The 23,505-nt window shown below is 46.8% G+C and overlaps 1 protein-coding gene and 1 long non-coding RNA gene across 15 annotated transcripts in view; one reads left to right on the forward strand and one right to left on the reverse strand.

The window, feature by feature from the left end:
* LOC100464061 (nuclear body protein SP140-like protein) overlaps positions 1–13,402 on the forward strand; it is a 62,581-nt gene extending 49,179 nt beyond the window's left edge. For 12 of the 14 annotated variants that reach the window (XM_019797743.2, XM_019797744.2, XM_034655357.1 and 9 more), the window contains 10 exons: positions 712–786; positions 2,013–2,117; positions 3,904–4,046; positions 5,205–5,252; positions 8,030–8,074; positions 10,543–10,658; positions 11,344–11,452; positions 11,759–11,836; positions 12,035–12,178; positions 12,947–13,402. In XM_019797743.2, coding sequence (XP_019653302.1) covers positions 712–786; positions 2,013–2,117; positions 3,904–4,046; positions 5,205–5,252; positions 8,030–8,074; positions 10,543–10,658; positions 11,344–11,452; positions 11,759–11,836; positions 12,035–12,178; positions 12,947–13,054 — 971 coding nt within the window. In that variant the 3' untranslated portion in view covers positions 13,055–13,402. The remainder of the gene's footprint in view (positions 1–711; positions 787–2,012; positions 2,118–3,903; positions 4,047–5,204; positions 5,253–8,029; positions 8,075–10,542; positions 10,659–11,343; positions 11,453–11,758; positions 11,837–12,034; positions 12,179–12,946) is intronic. The other 2 variants (XM_034655354.1, XM_019797742.2) reach the window with 2 other exon arrangements.
* On the reverse strand, positions 9,499–23,288 carry LOC117801151. Its single transcript, XR_004623657.1, has 2 exons — positions 22,820–23,288; positions 9,499–11,597 (listed from the first exon to the last, which is right to left on the reverse strand). It is a non-coding gene; the product is annotated as an uncharacterized LOC117801151 (long non-coding RNA).
* Between the last annotated feature and the right edge of the window lie 217 nt (positions 23,289–23,505).

The following is a 23,505-nucleotide window of genomic DNA, read 5'->3' on the forward strand; positions in this document are numbered from 1 at the left end:
CCTGCTGCAACATCTACCAAGTCAATCCTTAATAACTATTTGAAATTAAGATTTTGGAAGACTCAATTCTACCCATTCTTCTTGGTTAGCCTTCTTCCGGTTAGTTTCTTAGATTCTAATATCTTTGTCCAAACCCAAGTAGACAAAGCCCTTGGTCCCATTTATTATCACTTTCAGCACAAACATATAAATGACTTCATTCAAGGTGTGTGGAACATGTCTCACCTGTGAAACCCGCCATAGAGTTTCCCTTCACAGAACATCTGTTTATTGGTTTCTCCACAAGAAGAAACCTGAAATGCTTTCACTTAATTTTGTAGTTTTTGTCTCAATTTTCTCTGAATATTTTAGTTTCTGCAATGCCAGTAATCATCATCTTGATCTCATATGTTTGTTGGAAAGACTAAATAAATTAGTAGATGTACAATTGGCATCTATTAAGCACTTAACACATGGCTGCATGAGATATAGGTGAAATGCTGATTTCACTTGTTTGTTTTACTAATGTAGGACTGTGAAAAATAAAATACAAGATAAGCCTCAGATTAGCTATCTAGTTCTTGGTATCTTAAGACTAGGGATTATATATTTTTCTTTATCCATTAGACAGGCTTTGGGGAAGCTATATCTAAATGGAAATTTTGGAAATCACTAATATATGCAATGCAACTGCATGTCTGTGATGGTCATTATATTTTTCTATTTTCTCAGGGAGAAAGAGAGGCAGGCCTCGTATTTACTTAACTCATAATGATAGAGCCCTACGGAAAAGATTCTGGTCAAGAGGTAAAGAAGAAAAGGGGAAAAATTTTCAATAACTAAACAGCTAATTTCCTGTGCTTTTCTGTTTTCTGTGATTTTAGTAATAAACCCATTTCTCTAATTGCTTTATAGCTTTACTAACTGTTGTGAGATGTATACAACTTGGCTCATTTTCAAAATATGTCAAGGAGAGAAACAAGATAATCCCACAAACAAATAACTTGGTGATCAGACCCTGTGGGTCCAGGGGCCACTGTAGTGATGCTATCTTCTCTGAACTGATAAATTTTGAGCTGGAAATTGTCTGTTGCCATATAACCCACATCATTTAGTTGATCCTCCCTTTGCTACATAGAAAGTCACAGGTTGCACACCACAGGTGGCCTGTAGTGGTGGCCAGTAGTCTTTGTTTTTCTCTACTTTCAATTGTGTGGGCTTCGACCTGTCACTTGATCACAAAGCAAGAGAGCAAATTAAGCTACTCATTCTCAGTCCATCACAGTTCTGATAGTCTACCCGGCTCAATACTGGACCATGGACACTCCCTCCTACCATCACGGCTCTAAAACGTCAGCTGGAAGGGCAGCATCAGCTATATATGCTCCTTGAGTTAGTTCATTTGAAGACTTTTCCTCCCTACTTCTTTGGAGTCAGGTCTCCAGCCGCCTCTCTTCATGCAGTGTGAAGATTATTCTAGAGTTCCCTGAGCTCCTCCTTTAGCTATGGAGAAAGCTGAGGTGAGGGAGAAATGAAGCAAAGCAGAGAACAAGAATAGAAAGCAGACATCATCTCCATTAGGTTACCCCACCATTCATTCCACTCTCTCTGCTCAGTCAGTCAGATCTCAATTATGGAGACGTAAGTACAGTCTCTCACTTTGTCTCCAGCTACCTAACCGCAGTGAAATAGTGTGGCTGGAGAGCTCCCTTCAGAACATGGCAGCTGTTGTGTGTTTCATTGTCATGTAAGAACCGGTGAGGCTGACTAGATTGGGAGTAAGGCAGTTTTACTGAAGCCTGATTTTTCTGTAAAAGCATTCTGGTTTGTGTGGGATTTGAAGAGTAAGATAGAGGGAGACATTCTGTAGTCATCTATCAAAAATGTCACATGGAATGAAGACTCTGATGCTGCAGATTTGTAGAATGGATTTCCCTGAGCACCTCTAGATTTTATAGGAACAAATCCACAGGGCTGGAGAGGTGCATGCGCATTTGCAGAATGAGGCAGAATGAGGAAATCTTCTCTTTCAGGGTCAAGAAAGCACAGAGGCGATAGTGTGAATTTTCACTCTCAAATACTTCCTGTGACCTGTGGTAAGGTGAAGGGGATGTTATATAAAAAGAGACTGAAACGAGGTGAGTTCCGCGATCTACTTTGATTTGCAGTATGGAATTACCCATGTGAGTTACACAACATTCAAGAAATTGGGGGAAGGAGGATGGGGTTCCTAAGATGATATTTTTATACTTTCATAAATTATACATATTAGGTGCTCACTCCCACATGCCCAAAGAACCAAAGAGAAGTGAATCAGAAATAAAAGGGAAGAGGCCCTCAGCCTCCACCTTCATATCCTCTCTCCCTTCTGGATTATCACCACCAGGGTGGGCTGCTGGATGTGGTGAGAAGACCATAGAATTTAGAATCAGAGAGCCTGAACCCCACCCACAGTTCTGCCAAGAGGGACTGATTCATCTGATTAGACACTGGGACCTTTCTGAGCTTGAAGTTTCTCATCTAAAAAAGGGGATAGTAATTAAAAACCTGCCTCACAGTATAGCTGTGAGGAATTAATTTACATAATCAATGTAAAATACTTCAACAGCTGAACTGAGATATAATCACGTATCATACAGCTCAACCCTCAGAGTGTACAGTTCAGTGTTGAATTTTTTTGCATTTTCCCAGGATTGTTCAGCCATCACCACAATCTAATCTTAGAACATTTGTGTCTGTCCCCCACTAAAGCAAATGGCATGTCTATTTGCAGTCAGTACACATTCCCAGTTCATCCCAGTGCCCAGCCCTAAGCAGCCACTAATCTATTTTCTGCTTCATACATTGGCCTATTCTGTGTATATGATGGGGCTCTTTCACTTAACATGATGTTTTCAAGGTTCATCCATGTAGTAGCATGTATTGCTGCTGCATTTTTTGTTGACCAAATAATATATTTCATGGTGTGAATACACCAAATACATCATTCATCCATCAGTTTGGGTTGTTTCCACTCTTTGGCTATTATGAATAATGCTGTTTTGAATATTCATGTATGAGTTTTTGTGTGAACGAATGTTTTCAGTTCTTTGAGTTATATACCCAGGAGTGCACCTGCTGGTTCATATGGTAAATCTACATTTAACTTACGGAGAAAGCACCAAAATGTTTTCTACAGTGGCTGCCCTATTTCATGTTCCCACCGGCAATGTCTGAGGGCCCCAATTTTTCTATGTCCTTATCAATACTTGTTATTGTCTGATTTTTTAATTATGAACATCCTAGTGGGTATGGGGTAGTATCTCATTATGTTTTTGATTTGCATCTCTCCAGTGACTGAGAAATGCTGTTTAGCATAGGATTATCTTCTATGCGTAGCTTAATTTTCCACTGGGTAGCATTTCACAATTATTTTTAATATCAGCTATCCGTGATTTCAGGGATGGGAAAAGCTCTGCTTAATAATGCCATTACACTGGATTAAAAAAAATGGAATAAAGGTTACCGATGTCGGGTGATAGGATTCTAAGCTCAGTCTCAACTTGGGGTTCTACCTTCACATTGCCCCAAGAGCCACTGGAGTCTCTGGCCTGTTCTCTGTCCCCAGCAACCTGAGATCCTCTCACTCTTCAGGTTCACTTGCTTTTCCTTTGTAGATGATTTAAAATACTTTTAAAAGGTTGATTTTTATGGTAATTATCACCTTTTTGTTGCACCAAGTTTTAAAGAAATGTTGCCCCAAGGCAGGAAATCTCCTTTGAGGGGACTTATTTGGGGATTTCAAAGGCTGAAAATGGAGGCTAGACCCTCCTGCTAAAAATCTTGAACCCAAATTGGGTGGCTCCAGAGGCATTGTGGTGGGAGCCCATCATCTGAGTTCTGAAGACAAAGACGGCTCAGGCTCAACTTACCCTGGTCTTACAGGAGTCTTGGAGAGGTGTATACAGAGTGAGGATGGACAATGGTTCACCCCCAAGGAATTTGAAGTCAGAGGAGGCCACGCAAGATCAAAGAACTGGAAGCTGAGTGTGCGCTGTGGTGGAAGGCCTCTACGATGGCTGATGGAGGTATTTCAAGGACTGGAGCAGATGCGACTTTCCTTGTTGTGTGGTCATTATTTGCTCACCAAATTTTTGTTGACTTATAGCTAAAACCTGATGCCCCTGAGTTTATCTGCTGACCCAGGGAGAGATGTCCCACATTCATAACCTCCCTAAAATGTTGCACATTAATGTTGTAAAAGGGGTTCTGTCTGGTTAGAGGCCTGAGCTTGGAGGGGGAAGAGGTCATAGTGACTCAGGTGCATGTAGACAACTTCATGCACTGAAAGAAGACAGTCTACAGTCAAACAAATGGAAAGAGGTTACTCCAGAGAAAGAAAGGCATAAAAACCAGAACCTCAACTAAAGTATCTCTGTGGGTTGGGGTAGACTGGTTATGTGTGATAAGGAGCGATCCATCGATTGGGCTTGTTTATGGAGGGATTTAATATCAACCTAAGGAGTTTAAACTCATAATATAGAAAATGAAAAATCAGTGAAGTCTTCTGAGGTGTGCAATGATATATTTAAAACAATATTTTAGGCAACCTTGGGGGCTTGAAATGACTTTGGTGTCTTTCAGCCCAAAGACACCTATACTCAACTTGCAATGCTCATGTCAAATGTCTCCCTTCTCTAAACATTCCCTGAATGACCTGGCCCCGGTCCTCCCTTCCGTGGGTTCCATGAGCCCACTACTAAGACCTTTCTTATACTGTTTTATACTTATCCTTCTGTGCATTCTCTTTTTCTTTCTAGATACCTCTAGGGTTTGTCCATCTTTGTGTGCCCAAGATTGTCCAGAGTGTCTGATACTCAGTACACATGGGACAAGTGTGTGTTGATTGAATAGCCCTGGTGTATGGACTCATCATGAGTGGCATTGGTGGGAATGGAAAGGAAGTGGGAGGTGTTAAAGAGATTATGAAGGAAAACCTCTTAAAACTTAGGAAAAAAGACAAGAGAAAAGAAAAAAGTTTAAAGATGATTTTCCAATCCTTGAAATTCTACCACTGATTGAATTCTAGAAGTACAGGTGAGGAGAGGGAGATGTTTTCTCATTTAGCCACCCTGGCTTTGACAGTGGGACACCCAGGTAGAAATATATATGGGAGAAGGCTGGAAATGCCAGACTTACAAAATAGAAATAGGCTAGCCACAAACTTGGATCTTTTTATCTTTCAGAAAGGACTTCTACATAATCCTCCAAGAAAATATTTCAGGAAAAGAAAGGTGATTATTATGTCACTTTTTGTAAGTTCTCATCACATAACTGATGTTATATGTACACTTACTTATAGTTCTCAATTGGGTAATTATAATTAAGCTTCCTCCAACCCTCCTCTCCCCTTTTTTGGGCGTGTGACTACAGAGTTGCTACTTTGAACGTTATGCTGCACAAAAGGCAAGATCTTCTTTGAATGGTAAATCGTTTGAGGTGGAGATGATAAGGAGCCATCGAAACAGACCCATACATAAGCTTTAGCTGTAGATGCAGAAGTTGTAAGGATGTCAGAGTTGCAAAAGCAAACGTGATTATGCAACACAAAAAGACCTTTCATAATAAGATAGGGTCGGGGCACCTGGGTGGCTCAGTCGGTTAAGCATCTGAGTCTTTATTTCAGTTCAGGTTATGATATCAGGGATCGAGCCCTGCGTAGGGCTCCCCACTCAGCTGGTAGTCTGCTTGTCTCCCTCTCCCTCTGCCTCTCCCCCTATTCGTTTGCTCTCTCTCTCTCTGTTTCTTAAATGAATAAATAAATCTTAGAAAAAAATAAGGTGATATAGGGTCATCTTCAACTCAAATCCAGATTTTTAAAATCATCATTACAATTGTCTAACTTTAATGAAGTCTAATGGTGAATTCATTAAGTGATTCAGATGACCCTACTCCAGCAGATAGTCTATTCTGAGACCTATACAAACCCATATCATTTCATGAGATAGGAAACAAAAGGCATATTTTCTTTTCTGATGCATTTCATCCCCTTTCACCTTCCACTTAAATGTACACACAGACGTACTTTTTTTCCCCAGGGGAAATTATTTGCCCTTCTTGAGGATGGTGCTGTTGGGAAGGAAGTTCTTGGAAGATTGATGTATCATTTGGGAGGGGCAGATCTGGAAAATTATTTACTTCGATGCTACCCTTTTGGCTCCATCAGAGGGGCTGTCCAGACCTCCTTTTTGAGAAAATGATTTTTTCCTCTATGGAAAAAGTCTATGTAGACAACAAACAAACAGGTTAAGTGCAGTGTAGATTCAAGGCAAGGTGATAGATTTTCCAAGATTGGGTACGAACAAGAACTTGAGAAAGAGGGAGAGAAGTGTCATTCTTACACAGTTCAAGTAGGAGTGGCCATCCAAGACATTCAGACTTCTAAGATAGGCCATGCCTAGCTGGCCAATGAGACTTTGTCTTCCACTAGGAATGTGATTATCTGATGCCCTGGATCATTTGAACTTTTCAGTCCTTGGGACATTTCATCCCCTGGATTTCCTAAAGGGAAACTAGTATTTGATCTTTTAGTATTTTAAAGACCAGCATCTGTATCATTTCCCAGATGTCTAGAGTTACTCAGTTTGGGATTCCTGCTGGTTCAGTGGGTAGACATGTGACTCTTGTCTCAGGATCATGAGTTCAAGTCCCACGTTGGTCATACAACTTACTTAAAAATAGAATAAAAATTAAAAAATAAGATAAAATAGTTACTCAGTTAGATTACCCCTGTGAGCTGGCGACTTATGGACAGGATCTACCCTTATCCATGGGTGCAACACTTTTCAGCAACAAGCCTCAGCTGCCTCTATATTTTGTGTCTCCCTGTGAGCTCTCCAAAATGGCAGATCTTGCAATCCATTATTACCCCTAGGGGTCCTCTGTGCCTCTCAGAACCTCTTTTGCTGATGGAGCCCCTTGGCTTTTGGAAACTTCAGTATCACTCTTAATACCACATGGCAGCTTATTGGCTCCTGACAAGGGCCACTAATATCTTTTGGTGACAGTTGCTATGTTATAAAATAATATATTCCTCCAGTATATTGTATGCTAATATTTCTTAAGAGATAGCAAGTAATCCCTTTTCCTAAGCTCAGCAATATTCATTCATTTACTCATTCAACATATGATTATCAAGCCCATACTAAATGTCCAGTGGTCATTAAAGTTGATTGAAACAATATTCCTGACCTCAAGGATTGTTTCAACCTCAAATTCTAACATGGGGAGGGGTGGGGGATTTTAGGTCACCCAGAGAGATGGGCAATGGCATGGCCACTTCTCAGGTCATTGTCCCGTGGATCACACTTGTCTGTGACTACTGTGCCCTGGGCTGGAGATAAAAGCTGCATTACAGAGGGAAGGAGGCCAGGTCGTTCTACTGAATATGGAAAAGCATTGTAAGTTTAGTGAGTGATAATCAATTACCTCTGAAAAGTCACCCAGCTGACATCTTTTTGGGAGAGAGGAGGGTGACCTTCTGGAAGAAAAGCTGCAGCACTGGGGACATTGGGCACATTTTATCTTAGAGACCATGTCCTAAGAAGACTGCAAAAGGCAGCGCAGTTCTCTGGGACATTTCTATAGATTCCAGGACTCTGGGTCCTGTGGTCACTGGGGCTGTTGGTGATGAGTTCTTGACCTGATTCTCTCATTGCATCTCCTCCTGGTGGGATGATATTTTCTAATGGAGAGAAAAATAGCTGAGAACCTTCGAAGTAGGAGAACCAGTGGAGTTTCTTCAACTCCATCCGTAGAAACCAGGGGCAGACTCCCTGCATGGCTTCATGAAGACCTACTTTGGGTCAGAAATCCAGGAAATTGAACTTGCATTGGGCCAAACAGTGGTATTTTGGTATTTTATTCTCCAAGTAGATATATTTAAGTCCATAAAACAGGTATGAAATAATGGGTGGACTGTGGCTTGAGTTTCTCCACAGATAGCTGTTAAATGAGGGATGGATGCAATCCTTGTATTCAGTATTGTCATTTAATCTTTCTCTCTTTTCAGCGGACAATACCAAAGTCTTACAACAACACCTTAGTTGACCCTTATGTAAGTACTACACCTGTAACCCCAGATAATCCAGGCCTTGTCCCTGGTGCACTGTGTCATTGCTGTGTTTCCCTAATGTGTGCCCACACTCAGTTGGAGCGTGTCACTGTACGCGATGAGCAGAGAACAGCAGACGGATCACCTGCACCAGGAAGGTGGTTCTGGAGACCGTGTGTGGTTGCATTTGTTATTTCATCCTTTCCTATTTGCTCAGGGAAACCTTCCTGTTTCCTCATGTCCCCTTGAACGTGAGTATGGGAAGCAGAGCTCTAGACCACTGGGGTCTCTAGAGCCAGGGCCTGAAGTGGTAATAGCCAAAGCTGGCATGCAGATTAGGAGTAAGGAGCAAATTTGGGAGAAAAGCATTTTAAAGAAGGCAATAGGGAAGGAAAGGAAAGTCCCAAACATCTACTCCAAGGTGTAGGCAGAGCTAAGATCCGCCAGAAGGAACAGGCTCGGCCAAGCTGATGAGTTTAGGGGGGTGGACCCTATTGTGAATCCTGCAGAGAAATGCATGCAGGGCAAGTGGGCCTTTTATGGAGGCCATGTATCTGGTCTTGAGGGAGCCGTCAGGGTGCTAAGCTGGTGAGGGCTGAAACGATCACCACGCAGCCCATCACGGGGTGGTCCCACGTGGATGCCTGCTATAAGGTCTGTCAAAATTATGGGTGACTGCAGTCTCTACGCTAAATTATACTTTGATTCCTTTCATTTCATCAAAATAGACATTTGAAGCAGTCACCCTTGTACAACTCCAGGGGGCAGCACTCACAGAGGGTATCAAGCAGTAATACTGACACAGGACGTCCAACAGAGGAGGGGTAGTCAGATAGTTTCATGTACACTTTACGTTCAGAGCAGTCCCCCAACAAGATTTATTCTTATCCACACTGCTTTTGACCCTTGGCCAACTGAGGAGTCTTCAATCATCTAAACAGCTTTCCAGTCCAGTGTTTGTGTGGCTCGTCTAGGATGGACTTACACCCTCATCCCTGTTCATAATCTCTCCAGGGGTAGATATTATGGACCAATTCAACATTGACTTATAATATCCCCATGCCTAATAACCAGACTAAATCTCAACTTGGGTTGACTCAACACTGAGTGACCTGAGGACCTTTGAAAAACAACATTACCTGGATTCCACTCTATAGGAAATTCTGATTTAATCAGTCTAAGCTATGTTTTGGACATTAGGATTGTTCAAAAGTCCCAAATGATTCGGATACAAAAATTACCCATTTTATAAATTAAAAAAGAATACCAGGGGCGCCTGGGTGGCACGGCGGTTACGCGTCTGCCTTCGGCTCAGGGCGTGATCCTGGCGTTATGGAATCGAGCCCCATATCAGGCTCCTCCACTATGAGCCTGCTTCTTCCTCTCCCACTCCCCCTGCTTGTGTTCCCTCTCTCGCTGGCTGTCTCTATCTCTGTCTCTGTCGCATAAATAAAATCTTTAAAATAAAATAAAATAAAATAAAAAAATAAAATAAAATAAAATAAAATAAAATAAAATAAAAAAGAATACCAATGGCTGCTCCCACCCAGACCAATTGATTTAGTATCTCTGGTGTTGGGACCAAGACATTAGTATTTTACATACTCTGCCTGGATGATTTTAGTGTGCAGCTGGATTAAGAAGCAAGCAGATGTATCTGTTAAGAACTATACATATGGGAGTCTTAAACATTGGTTGTATTTGTTATTTCCTTGTCCTTCTGGGGAGAGGGGTCATCACTTCCTGGAGACTGATGATAGTAATCTATGAGTGTCTGCACTGATGAGAAGAAAAATGGCCCCATGGCTCCGTGCCAGAGCAGTCTCAGCCACAATTGGAGGTGTCCTTGAGGATCCCTTGGAACACCGAATGGGAGTATTTGGCTAGATGTTCACTGGGGCTAGCAGCTCTTCATGCATAGCCATTTTTAACAACAAAAGAAATAGCCAGAACCCAATTCACCCAACGCAAGCATTTTCACCAAAAGCCCAAAACAAGACTCAAAATAATTGTTAATGAATGTCTTTTCATCTTCTATCACTTTCCACATTAGGGAGTTTATCCCGTCTATTAAATTCTCAATATTTCGCCTGTGAGTCTGTCTTCTTGCGGTATAGGCAAATGCATTTAACACTTTATTTCGGGGACTTGTCTTATCTGCAAGGTGATAATATTATTCAGGTTCCTATAACATCATCTTCTTGTTTTTCTGCTAGTCTTTCTGTGTTAGGATCTCTGGTTTTATAGGAAGAACTTTTCTGGTATGACACACAAGCCCCCCACCCCCACCCCGAGCAGCATTGCAGATGGCAATTTCTTCTGAAGTCTCCACTCTATGCTGCTCCTTCATCCCTCGGGGAGAAGCATAAATGTGTCCAGGCAGGTTCACACAAAGGCAGCGAATTCTAGATTCCCATCGCGGTGGCCTGCTGGGGTCTCACCAGGGGTACGGACATTCTTTCGCCTTCTAGCTGGGAAACTCCGATGTGTGTGAGACGTGCCGGGATGGAGGACAGCTGTTCTGCTGTGATACTTGTTCCAGATCTTTTCATGAGGACTGTCACATCCCACCTGTGGAAACTGAGAGGTTTGTGAGATGAAGTCCCCCCCACCCCAGTTAGGGAGCCTTCCCCCTGCCATAGGAGGAACCTATGTGTCCAGGCAGAGAAAGAGCAGGGTCGGACGTACGGGGTCCAGCAGTATGATCCAGAGAGCTGTTTAAAGACACTGGTAGCACGAGAGAATGCTGTTCTTTGCTTAGGCTGGGATGCTGAGGCTGGTGGCTGGATCCCTTGCTTTCACACTGCTTCAACAAGTTTTCCAGCCTGGGCTCCTGTTCACAGAGGTGGGGACACAAGCTGTTTGTGTTCTGTGCTTTTTCAGAAAAGGCAGGAAGCGTGGCCTGGTTCATGCATTTTACCACGGGCTCAGCGGCTGATAGAGGCCTGGATCCCCAGGGCTGAAGGCCCAGTTTTGACACTTGGGTGTGACAGGCAGGGCGCCTTGTGCTCCCAGCAACTCCGGTGGGGAAAGGAGAGCCCACCACTCACCCTGACACAGCCCTCCGCGCACTGAGCCCCCTGTTGCCAGCCTTGATGGGAGGAGGGTCGTGGGCTCAGGCCCCACATGGGGTCTTGGAGACTCTGGGAGGTGTCCCCTTCATCTCCCAGCTGTGTCCACCGGCCATGCCTGAAAGGAGGACGGTGGCCACCGTGGGAACAGGGGCTGTTTCCAGGGGCCTGGCCCTTGCTCACTTACGCCCGACCTCTCAGGAGCCCGTGGAGTTGCACCTTCTGCCGGATAAAGGAGTCTTCGGGAAGGCAGCAGCGTCACGGGGAATCTGAGGTCCTGCAGAGGCAGATGCAGCCTGAGGAGCAGATGGTGAGTTGGGTGCCCACCCCAAGCCTTCTCCTTACCCCGGACACGTGAGCAGTCCAACAGACAAGGGGTGAAGGGAAGGGCGCCCCGAGGGAGACTGTTCATCCAAGCCATGTCTCAATCATGCTGAAATCATACCAGAACTGGACTGTGGAAAAAATAACTCAGTTATTACATGTCTGTTTCCAAGAGCCAAACATGTTTGGGGAAACTTCCAGAACACCGGTGTGAGTCACGCCTTTGCCTGGGCATGTATATGGGCTTAATGTGTCCAAACTGCTTTTTATTGACAGCCTTCTTCTTTTGCAGAAATGTGAGTTCCTCCTCTTGAAGGTCTACTGCCATTCAGAGAGCTCCTTTTTTTCGAAGATTCCATATTATTATTATGTAAGTAATAACAACCAACCATGATTATAGGCCACGGTGACGTTCCCTGCCCTTCCTACAGGCACCGGAGGGATTTGTGATCTGAACCCATGAGAGGGAGAGCATGAGCTGCCATTATCTGTACCTTGTATCTCTGCCGGATTTGGGGACATTGAACTATGCCAGTAACTCTCCCATTGATATTTTTTTTCTCACCAGATTAGAGAGGTTTCTCAAAACCTAAAGGAACCCATGTGGTTGGACAAAATCAAGAAGAAGCTGAATAGACAGGGTTATCGCCAAGTGGAAGGGTTTGTGCGGGACATGCGCCTCATCTTTCAGAACCACAGGATGTCTTACAAGGTAAGGGGCTCTCCCTGCTTTCGTTTCATTTTTTCCCTTTGAGTCGCTCGGCCCTCATATTCTGGTGCCTGGAAAATTTTACATTTCCCTCACCTTACAACAAGCCCGCACAAGGAAGGCTTCTGGAAGGAAGTGACTTTTCTAATTCAGGACATAAACTCACCATGGCATAGTAACAGTGAGTCAGAAGGTATTTCTGCAACCAGAACCCCAGGCTCCCGAGAGCTCATTCCCCCACTTCAAGGAAACAGGTGCCCACAGAGAACAGAGCAGTCCCGCCTGCTCCAAACTCAAGGAGAGAATCACACCTTAAAGTTATATCGCCCTTCTTATCTCTCCCCAGATAACTCACTGGAAACTCTCAGAAGTCCCAATTTCAGATTCCTGTGCATGTGAATAGAACATGTAGTTTACAGGGGTCACCAGAGAGGACAGAAGTGGTGGGGAAGGAGATGGCTGATTGTAGTTAGACTGGGCTCTTTGATGGTTGTTGCAAAGAACATTTCTAAGTCTCACTAACATAAACAACCCAAACCAGGTAAGTCGAAGTCCCAAGTCGGCAATGATTTCCCGTTTCTGTCTGCTTAATGAGGAGTAATCCTACATTTAGGAAATAACAGTTCCTCTTAGCTGCATGAATTTTTAAGCATCACCCAGTTAATGTAACTTAGGTGTTTAAGACAAGGTCTTCAACCTTCTTGATTGCAAGTTGTCTAATAACACTGACAATGAGGATCGTTATACTTGTCTCTATGATTTATTTTTCAGTACAATGACTTTGGCCTAATGGGACTTAGACTAGAGGCAGAATTCGAGAGGAAATTCAAGGAAGTGTTTGCTATTGAAGAAACAAATGAGAGCAGTTCACTGGCATAGTGGAGGTTGTTGGTATCCTGGAAAACTCCCTTTTGGGGCAGAGTCCTCATCTCCCGGCTGCTGTGAGGATTGGCCGCTGATACCACTGCTCCCCAAAGCATCACCTTCTTCCAGTGCCAGATTCACCTGAAGTTTACACCTCTTGAGTGTGGGGCTGGCCCTCAGCCCCAAGGTGGGACCAATGTGTGGTGTGATTCATGCTCCTTCAGTCCCCACGAGATCAAGCTGGAGCTAGTCTCCAGCTGGGGCCACATCCATGCTTGGTTTTTCCCACCACTCAATCCTGCTTCCCTCTCCCTTTTTCTCCTGAAAAAATTCTCATAATAAATCACTTACTTAGAGACTTTATCTCAGTCTCTGCTTCCAAGGAACCTAACTTCAGGTGACGATCCCAGCAAATGGGCTTTAAGGATGGGGTTCTAGTGTTGGATCACTGCCTGGCCAGATGGTGACAAGCGGAATGTTGATAGTCACTGGGGTGTTATAACAGTGCCATTGCCAAAACTTTCACCTGTAGGAAACTGGGTGAGCTACAGGGGGAGAGGCATACCAGCTGATACAATTGCCTGACATTTACAAAAGGAGAAATAGTAACTCTAAGAACCGTGGATTTTGATGGCTATTGCTAAGTGCCACTAACATGTTGAAAAGAGTAAATGACAGGCTTAAACCTGTTAATCACCCCCTAAACCAAGAGATCCTCATACCTGCAGCTGGAAAGCAGACAGTAAGGAAGGCCTGGCCCTAATTTTAAGAATGGCGGAACTCCAGAGAAGACTGAATTCTAAGTTCTATATGGTCCCTTATGCCAAAGTTAGGGCACTAATGAAGAAGGAGTGAAGTCCTGAAACTCAGAAAGGAGCTCTCTAGGAAGATGTGCATGAGAACTCTGAACTCCAGATCCCCTGAACCCACTGGGCCTGCAGAAGAGAACTCCTGCCCCTGCTTTGGAGACAGACCTTCCCACCCCACTTCTTGCCTGAATGAGGACAATGCAGAGTAGCCGTGGCATGCCCTGACTGGGAATGTCCTGTGTGGGGCTGCTAGGAGAAGAGAGTTTCTAGGCCAATGGCGCTGTAGGACCGGTGAACGCGTACCAGCTGGTGCCAGGGGATTGTGTCTGGGAGTGGATCCTAAATGAAGAAAGGGGAATAGGAAACTGGAAAGAGGAGAATTGTTGATATGGATGCACTCTTCTGTGCCACAGAACTTCATTAGCCTGGCAAGGGCCATGGGTGATGGTTCTAAGATGCTCCTGGGTAGCTCTTAGAGGCTTGCTGTAAGCCAGGGTACACACTAGACGAACAGAAGTAGAGATAGGGGAGCTGCAGGGACAGATTATGGAAAGGGGGAATCTAAAGCCTGGTGAAATTGGCATGGCTATCCTCTCTACAGCTGGGAACCCCATCCCTCCACTGTTCCTCAGAGACACTAACTTAACAAGGTGGTCATGCACTGCTGAGAGGACGCCAGTATCCTCCAGATGCTCAGTAGGGGCCATCCTCTGTTGGTTGGAACAATGTAGGCACGTTTACAGAACTGGGTTCTCTGGTAGCGATGAAAATGGCTGAATAACCAAAGCAGGGGGCAGCATTTAACTGTTGGAGCAAGATGATGTAACTTCTGGAATGGACAGCAAGGTTAGAATGACAGCCAGGGGGCCTGGTCCACAGAAGTCTCTGGAGATAGCTAATAGGACGTGGTGTTCTGACAGGCAATACGGATGGGCAGCCAACAAGGATATTGCTTCATATATACCATCAAAAGCAATTAAAAATAGATGATCAGATAGCTGAGTTCAGCTGCCCCAATGAGAAGTCAAGATCCCTTGCCCAGTTTCCAGACCTGAGTCAATTCTTGGACCTAAAACCTGCTGATGGAAATGAGAACTGCAAATGTACATGTAGTGATTTCCTCAGTTCTTCACCAAGAAGACCAATGATCTTTTATTCTAGAACCTTATGTCAGAGAAAGGAAAATACATAGATCTTTCAAAGACTATTGAATACAGCATCTGATTTGATGGTGCTCTAGGGATGAAAAGCACCAGCGTGGTCCTTGTTAGAGTGGAGTGTATGGATGTCAGGGAATATCCATGTCCCAGTGGGTCCACTCACTCCTTGGAGCCACCCCAGTTCCTGAGTGTATAATTAGGGCATACAGGACCGTTGGATGAACTGATTCTTTAACCTATAAAATACCCTGCGAAATAATAATGACTGTCTTAAGAAAAGCCCAGTGGAAGGTCCTGGAACTGAAATTTCCCATGGTAAAATAGTCAAAAGCAAAATCATATTCCTGGGCTGGGGAATTAGTGCCACCTGCAAAGATTTCAAGGCTATAGTGGTTATAGCCTCATTACCTTTCCGTGTGGTCTGGCCTCTGTAGAAGCTACTTGGTTCATGGCTACTCGACATGTAATCAAGGGGCACCTGGGTGACTCAGTCAGTTAAGCATCTGACTCTTGATTTTGGCTCGGGTTGTGATCTCAGGGTTGTGGGTTCAAGCCCGCATCGAGCTCTGCGCTCAGCGTGGAGAATGCTTAAGATTCTCTCTCCCTCTCCCTCTGCCCCTCCCTAACTGCTTGCATATGCTCTCTCTCTCTCTCTAAAAAAAAAAGAAAAGAAAAGAACTGTAATTAGGTAGTAGCACCAATTCCAGCTGTTGTGGTAGATGTTGTACCCTCATTAGAGCAGAGTAGCACGGCCCATGGTATACTGTGCAGCTGTTACTATGGAAAATGTGCTTTTAAAATATCCGGTGGGAAATAGGATAAGAAGTAGTTCATTTCACACGGACTGGACAGCAATACACATTTACAGTCTTGCCCCAGGACCATATGAATTCTCCTGTTCTCCGTCACCAAATAGCCTGAAGGGACCTAGTCTGCCTGGTCTCTAAAATACAGTACATCGGTCTGCCATATCAATGACTATATTAATCAGGGCTCTCCAGAGAAACAGAACTTATAGTTTTGGAAACAGAATCATATATAGATATAGATAAAGGTATGGATACAGATATAGAGATATGGATTTATTATGTGGAACCGGCTTATGTAATTATGCATGCAGAGAATCCCCACGGTATGCCATCTGCAAGCCACAGACCCCGTAAAGTTGAGGTGTAATTCCAGCCCAAGTCTGAAGGCCCAAGAACCAGAAGAACAGATAGTGTAAATCCCCATTGAATCCCCACCGATTAAAATGCCGATCTCATCCAGAAACATCCTCAATGACATACCCAGAAATAATGTTTAAACAGGGAGTCCCATGGTCCAATCAAGTTGACACATAAAATTAACCAGCACAATGACAGTACGTTAATTACAGCTGAGGAGCAGGAAGTGTTGAGTCTTCTGAAAGCCTTGTTGAGTCACACGTACTCCAGATGGTGAGAGATAAGCCTACTAGGAATTCAGATATACGACATATAGGTAAGTTTTCAGGGGTTCAATGGTGAGGCGCATATCAGGATATCCCCTCCAAAGCTCCAAGCTATCATACTTTGCATCTTCCACCACTAAGAAGCACAATGCTTGATAGTCCTCTCCAGGTAAGGAGTAACCATGCTTGCCAATTTGATGAAAATTATTCTAGGCTTTGTAATGGGGCAGGGGGGAGTACCAGCTGGGAGGGGACAATGGTTATACCGTCTTAATAATAAAATATGTTCTAATCAATACTTTTCACTAAATAGTATATAATGAGCACTGTTACATGTCAGTAAATATGATTCTACATCGTCCCTATCATAACTTTTATTTTGCATTAAGCCTCAATTGCAGTTGGCTCTTCTCGATTATTCTCAGTGTTGTGAACAGGGCTAATTTGCAGTGAGAGACTGCAGAGTCTAGCATTTGAGAAAACAGAGTATGTTCCCAAATCCAGGGTAGGAGGTGGAATCCCAGCTCCTCATTCGTGGCTGAGCATCCCCGGGTGCGTGACCTGCCCCCCGCCCCGTCTGTAAAATGGAGAAGCTCGTATGTAGCTCACGGCATCATGAGGATTAATGAGTTAATATTTGCTCTGCTCCTCAGAAGTAACAGGAAGTAAATAACTCACAGACATCCTTCTATCAGTTAGGGCTCTTTGCCAGCCAGACTAGCTTAATGTAGGTTAAACAAAAAGACACACTTTGAACAGACACCAAGTGGCTCATGAAAGGGCAGGAAGGCTGGATGCAGAGCCTGCACGTGGCCCCAGAACCAGGCCGGGGAGCACAGCAGCCCCAGGAACAGCTCCGCCATCTTGTCAAGAAGCCACCACAGAATGAATGTTTTCCATCTTTTTTTTTTTTTTTTTTTTTAACTCTGAAGCAAACTTCTCTCGAGAATCCAACTCCCTGAAGCATCTGGCTGGTCCAGCTTGCTCAGGGGGGCCCGGTATTGATAGCAGTTCCTCTGCTCCCGCACGTGAAGGGGAGAGGAAACCGGGTGCTGTTAGGAAAGTGGGGGAAGAGCCTGGATGGCCAAGGACATGAGGTCTGACTCACCAAATGGAGCAGGTTGATTGAGGTCCCACCGCCCTGTGCTGTGGAGATAAAGGCTGAGCTGGTCTTTATGTTTGAAGGGAGGGTGTCTGCCCCCCTCGGGCAACAAAGGACACTAAACCTGTCATCCCATCAGTCTGGTTTACCTGGACTCAGTTGCGGGCTGTTGGCTGAGATGCTGGGGAGCTCAGCCGTGACCTTACAGGGGGCCGTGTGCCTGTGCCCCTGGGAGCTGCAGGAGGACCTGCTGCTCCTGAGGTCCTGAGGCTCTCGGTGAGGACCCCTCAGCCTGGGCCTCCCAGGCATCTCCACTGGGCTCACGCCCTGCTCCACTGGGCTGAGAGGAGACAAGGGTTCTCCAGGTTTCTCTGTGTAAACTGTGTGGGGAGGCTTCACGAGGCCCGGGATCAGGGCCCAGGGACTGACTGAACTGCCTGGCTGGGTTTCCTATCAAGCCAAACACTCACTTACACACACCCGGTGTATATCTGGGGCTCTTTCTTTCCTAGTTTGTGGATGGGGAGTTAGTGCAGGAGGCAAGCAGGGGAGGGCAGTGGCCCCCATTCCTTGGAAAGGCAAGGCTGCATAAGTAAGTCCTTTGAAACAAAAAAACAGATTACTCCTTTAACAAAGAAAAAATAGGCTTCTCGGCAACAACTTTTTTCTTTTCCTTTTCCTTTTTTTAAGATTCTATTTATTTGAGAGAGAGAGAGGCAGTGAGAGAGGGAACACAGGCAGGGGGGTGTGGGAGAGGGAGAAGCAGGCTTCCCGCCAAGCAGGGAGCCCGATGCAGGGCTCGATCCCAGGACCCTGGGATCATGACCTGAGCCGAAGGCCTAACGACTGAGCCACCCAGGTGCCCCTCTTGGCAACAACTTATCTGTCTTATCTGTATAGGTCTGTAAGTATTAACTCCAACTGAATTCTAGAATAATCCATGTTTTCCCCCAGACATATCATTTGCTCTGTCATTTTGTTTCCTGAACAAGCCCACCCTAAGTAGGTGGGCATTTGTGTTCCCGTGGGCACAGAAGAACACAATGTGCGTTGCTCTGGCAGCGTCTCAGCCGACAAAGGGGCGCTTCCTGGTTGATGTACTGCACGCTCACACCTCTCTCCCTTGGCTGGGTGGGGGTCAGGGGGCACTGGCAGAAGCAGGGCTGGGTCTGGGAGGGGGCAGGTCCAGTCTGCTGCTTCGGACTGAGGATAAGGAGGTCTGCTTTAGACCTGCAGGCATGAGCTCCTCACCAACGAGCCTCTTGTGGAAAACAGCTAGAAACTCTGGACAATAGTCAAAGAACAATCGCCTGAGGCCTCTGAAAAGTAAACCAAAGCAGGCCAACGTTGGAGGGAAGTCAAAACTCAAGAGGAAACAGCCGATGCAAGGCGTTTACTGTTTATTATCACCTGGCCCCCAGAGTGGCCAGGCCAGTCTTGCCTTTGGTAGAAAGCCCACCTTCCCTCCGGTCAGCAAAGCCAGGGAAGAAGCCCAGGGCCACTAAGCGTTCTGGGTAGCACGGGGGAAATGCTAGAAAGGAGAAAATCACAGAGAGGAACCCCAAATTCTGTGTCTAAACCCTTCCCACATTGCTGGCTGATGCCCAGGTTGAACTAGTCTGAGCCGTGTCCGACGATGAGGCAGGGGTGAAGTATGAGCCTGGCCTTGTGAGTGATTCCAGCAAGAGGTGCCAATTAGCTGCCTGTTTAGTAAATCTAGACCTAGCCTGGACACAGGGGGTGTGCGGAACAATCATCAGATACTTATCATACCTTCAGCTCGCACTGCCGCTCAGACCCACAGGTCTGAGATTTTTCATCTGCCCTGAAACCACTTATTCCTACATTCCATCAAATCTAGGACTTTTCTCTCACCCAGTCTTCATTCAAGGTTTCCCCTGAGCCCCATGGTGTGTGGGACAGAAAGAGTCTACCCTGGTTCATACCGAACAATGTACTCTGGGTTCCTATAGTGGTAATGTCAACTGTGTCCCCACTGGAAACAAGAGTGGGGAGTGTTCAGGAGACAGGTGGCCCTGAGCTGAGACACTTGTCTTACATCTTCTGCCAGAGCTGCTGGGGAGGCAGGGAGGACCATGCTCCATCCCACCACCTCCAAGGGCCCATCTGTGGTTGCCTGTGTTTGGTTGGGGAGGAAAACGCAGGACCCCAGTCTCGAGGTCTCAGGAGCACGAGCCTTAGATGTAAAATGACGCAGCCCCAGCTTCTGGCTTGTCTGGTATCTGTGACCACTTCCCAGGGTCTCTGAGAGCAAGCTCTCTGCTTGCCCTTGGACATGTCCGCTCTTAGAAGTTTTTTGCAAAATCTTGTCACACTGCCTGTGGCCTAAAGTGCCCTAAAGGAACTGGCTGATGCCTTTACTTTGTGTCTATTCAGGGGCTACAAGATAGCCCCTGGGTTCCTATACTGTACCTTTGTCTGAAGGCAAGTGGTAAATCCAGGCCCAACCTGCTCAAGCCGAGGACACGATTTCCAATACTGGGTTCTTGCAGGCACAGCTCAAGTAAGCCATTATCATCCTCACATCTTGGCCTGGGATCCAGGCTCTTGGATATATGTGAGCCCCTCTCTCACCCTGACTCCACATTCAGGAGGCTGAAGTCCTCCCTCCAGCACCTTGAATTATTCATGGAAGGGAGTGCCACAGACTATAGATGGAATGCCCAGAAAAGGCAGGGGGGTCTCCTTTCTCTATGGAGGGGAGGGTGTCCCCTACAAGACCGAGCCCACTGGCCATTCTCAAATGGTGGGAGAAGTTGCAGAAATGGCATCTGACCTCGAGGGAACTTTTCCTGTATTCCCTTTATGCCCCAGGGTAATGGGCCAGAGTCAAATGAGAGAGGTGAGTTTTCAATTTCAGTGTCATCATCTTGAGAAATCAGTACAACCATGCTGGTTGTGCTCTTGCCCATGAACCACTGTACCAGGAGACCCGGGAGGCCCCCTGCTGCTGACAAACCTCCTTCCAAGGTAAGACATGGCATGGCCAGCAGAGCCTGGAGGAGAGCTTCAGGGCCACACCTCTGTGTTCCCAGGGCCAGACCCACGTGGTCCTTGTGTACCAGTGTGCTGGATCTTCCAGGATGCCAGCCCGGTTCATGAGCACGGTGCTTGTACATGTGAGAAACATGGGCCCCAGGCAGGGAAAAAGCCCAGGACTTGGGCCTAGAGGAGAGCTCATTAACGCTAGTTGGGTTTCCCCGGGGCCAAGACCGCTAAGCTGATGGTTTGCGAAAGCCAACCTCATCCTCGGTGTGGGACTTTCTCAGCCCCGGGCACAGTTGCCCTGGGAATGCCCAAGGTCTCCCCGACCACACCCATTTCCAGCCAGAGCTCCTGTCCAGAAGACCTTCACCTCCAGATGACGTGGGCAGGTGTGGATTTCTCTGTCCAGGCCGGAAGCATGTCTGTGTGTGCATCTCAAAATCATCTCAGAATCCAATCCTTAAATTGGTTAACCTTCATGTAGAAAGAAAAAAGGGCTCTCCTACTGCTAGTTTTCGGGGGTTAAATAGTTACAGAAGGAATTTCGGTTTCAGTTTCTCCGAACAGGCAACGGAAGCCAGATCTAAGGAACCTGCAATACCAAGCATGGTCACTAGAGGGGAGTGCAGGCCTTCGGAAAGTGGTCCGGACGGCTTTCTCGAGGTGCCTGGTTGTTCTCTGTCAGTCCCCACAACCCGCACCCCTTAACCCCCTGCTCCTCTGCCCAGATGCCTCTTCCCAGCCCTCTTACCAAGGATTCACTCTCTTCCCTATAGAAATCCTCGCCCTTCCACTCCCAGCAATCCCTCTGGCTTTGTACAAACTAGGCAGCTACGGGGGTCTGCTGCTGGGCCACCACACACGGAGTCTCTGAGATTCAGCTTCGGGGCGAAGGCTCTGCCCTCACCTCAGTCCCTCAAAGCTGAAATATTGCCACCAAATGCCCACAGAATCCATATGGCATCACTGTATTATGACCACGCAATTGCAAGAGAGTAGGACTCCCAGCCCCTTTACCCATCTGGGGCACAGGTAGAAGAGAACTCGTGGGAAGAGATATGTACCCGTGTGCTGGACCCAGTTCGGGGTGTTAGTGGGCCCCTCGCAAATGCATCCGTTTCCCTCACCTGAATTCCAAACCAGCAGACAGATTGGTATAAAAGTGAAACAGACGGGGTTCAAAATACCAGCTTTCTTCCTGATAAAAGTTGCCTTGGGAGTCATGGCTTTGGTATACGGCAAAAAAGGGATCCCTCAAACTGAACCCCCAAATTGAGCTTATCCACACAGCCTCAGGCTGCTCCAATCAATCATACACACCCCCGACCTCCCACAGCCCCCCAGGCTCCTGTCCCCACACACTTGACCTTGGAAAAGCCAACAGAGCCTGGGCCTCTCCAGGCATCATAAGCCCAGGGAGACCCAGCAAGGAGTGGACTCACCCCTTACCAGAGAGTCTCCCCAGAAAGGAGGGAAGGGCAGGGGGTCTAGGTGAGTCCCACTGATGGATGCCCCTTCCAGGGACACTGGAGCAGGGCCTGAGTGTTCCCACTCATGTCCCAGGGGCCGGCTCCCCCTCCATTTCCACATCCACAGAGGAGCCAAGGCTGTTATCCCCTTGCTCCAGCGGCCACTGCTGCTGCCACCGCTTCTTCCCGCCCTTGAGTTCCCAGGGACAAACCTGTGGTCCCCACAGGGGTCTCTCGGATTGGAGACTTAGTCCTGCTATGAAAGTCTGAACAGAAGCTGCTCCTGGGGACACTCACAGAGGTGTCCCCTTGGTGGGTCCTTTGCCCCATGGTCCCTCCTCAGCATGGCCTCCCCTGCCTTCTGGGCCTCCACGTCCAGCATTGGGCTACTTCGAGGACAGCGCCAGTGGGCCCTGGTGTCAGTGTTCCTCGCAGTAGCAGCCACCCACGGATGTCCCCACCCCGCTGGCTGCTCGGTGGCCTCTATTCCAATTGCCCTAAGCAGACCCACGGAAAAGCTGGCACATTTATGACAACACCCAGCATGGTGGTGGCCTGGCTCAGCCCACTGCCCAGGGACAGAGAAGGAGAGACAGGGGACACTAGAAAAGGCTGGTATCATCTATGTCCCAGGGAGGCCACAAGCACAGGATAGCTGTGCCCAACGGTGGCTCAGCTTACTAGTCCTTCCCCCTTCTAGGGATAGAGGAAGGCAGAGGGGCAGAGAGACCCAGGCGTGTGCAGCACCTGGTATAGACACCTGGCCCATGGGTAAAGAAATCCTTGTCAGCAGTGTAGATACCTGGCCCATGGGTAAAGAAGTCCTTGTCAGCAGTGTAGACACCTGGCCCATGGGTAAAGAAGTCCTTGTCAGCCTCCTGGAATTGCAGCCAGACTGCCGTTCGCTCCTTTGGGGGAAAGACAGACTATCCATGGAAACAGGGTAGAAACCTCCTTCCCCTGCAGTTTCAAATGCAATGAAGTCTTCTGGGTCACTTTTCCAGCTTTGCGGAATGATGACTCAGATCCGAAGGAGAAAACTGTGGACAGACAGGACTCCGAGGCGGGGGGTCACCCTCCCCCATCCAAGGCAAGTCTATGCCGCTTGGTATTCCAGTGACTGCTTTTCGGGTGTCTCAGGGCTGCAGTTGGGAAGTGCCCCTTAAACCCGCCCCGAGATGGTAACCAACGTCACCGCCTTGGCCGTGGCCTTGCTGATTTCTCTCTGGCCTCTCGGGGATTTCCAGGAACACGAGCACATTTCCCCTGGTTTGTGACGCTCAGCCCTTGGGCTCTCTCCAGCCCTGTGTTCCCAAGCCGGGACCTTGCTGGGCGCAGGCTGTCCCACAGGAAGGGAGAAGATGTGAAGTTTCCGTCTTTCTCTCTTTCGCCCCACAGCCATGTCGGCCAGGGGAAGGGGCAAACACGGAGGGCCCCCTGCCTGCCCCATGACACTCGGAAACCCTCATAGACAGCAGGGCAGGAAGG

Source organism: Ailuropoda melanoleuca, chromosome 2 (assembly GCF_002007445.2).
Source record: "Ailuropoda melanoleuca isolate Jingjing chromosome 2, ASM200744v2, whole genome shotgun sequence".
In the NCBI taxonomy this organism is placed as follows: domain Eukaryota; kingdom Metazoa; phylum Chordata; class Mammalia; order Carnivora; family Ursidae; genus Ailuropoda; species Ailuropoda melanoleuca.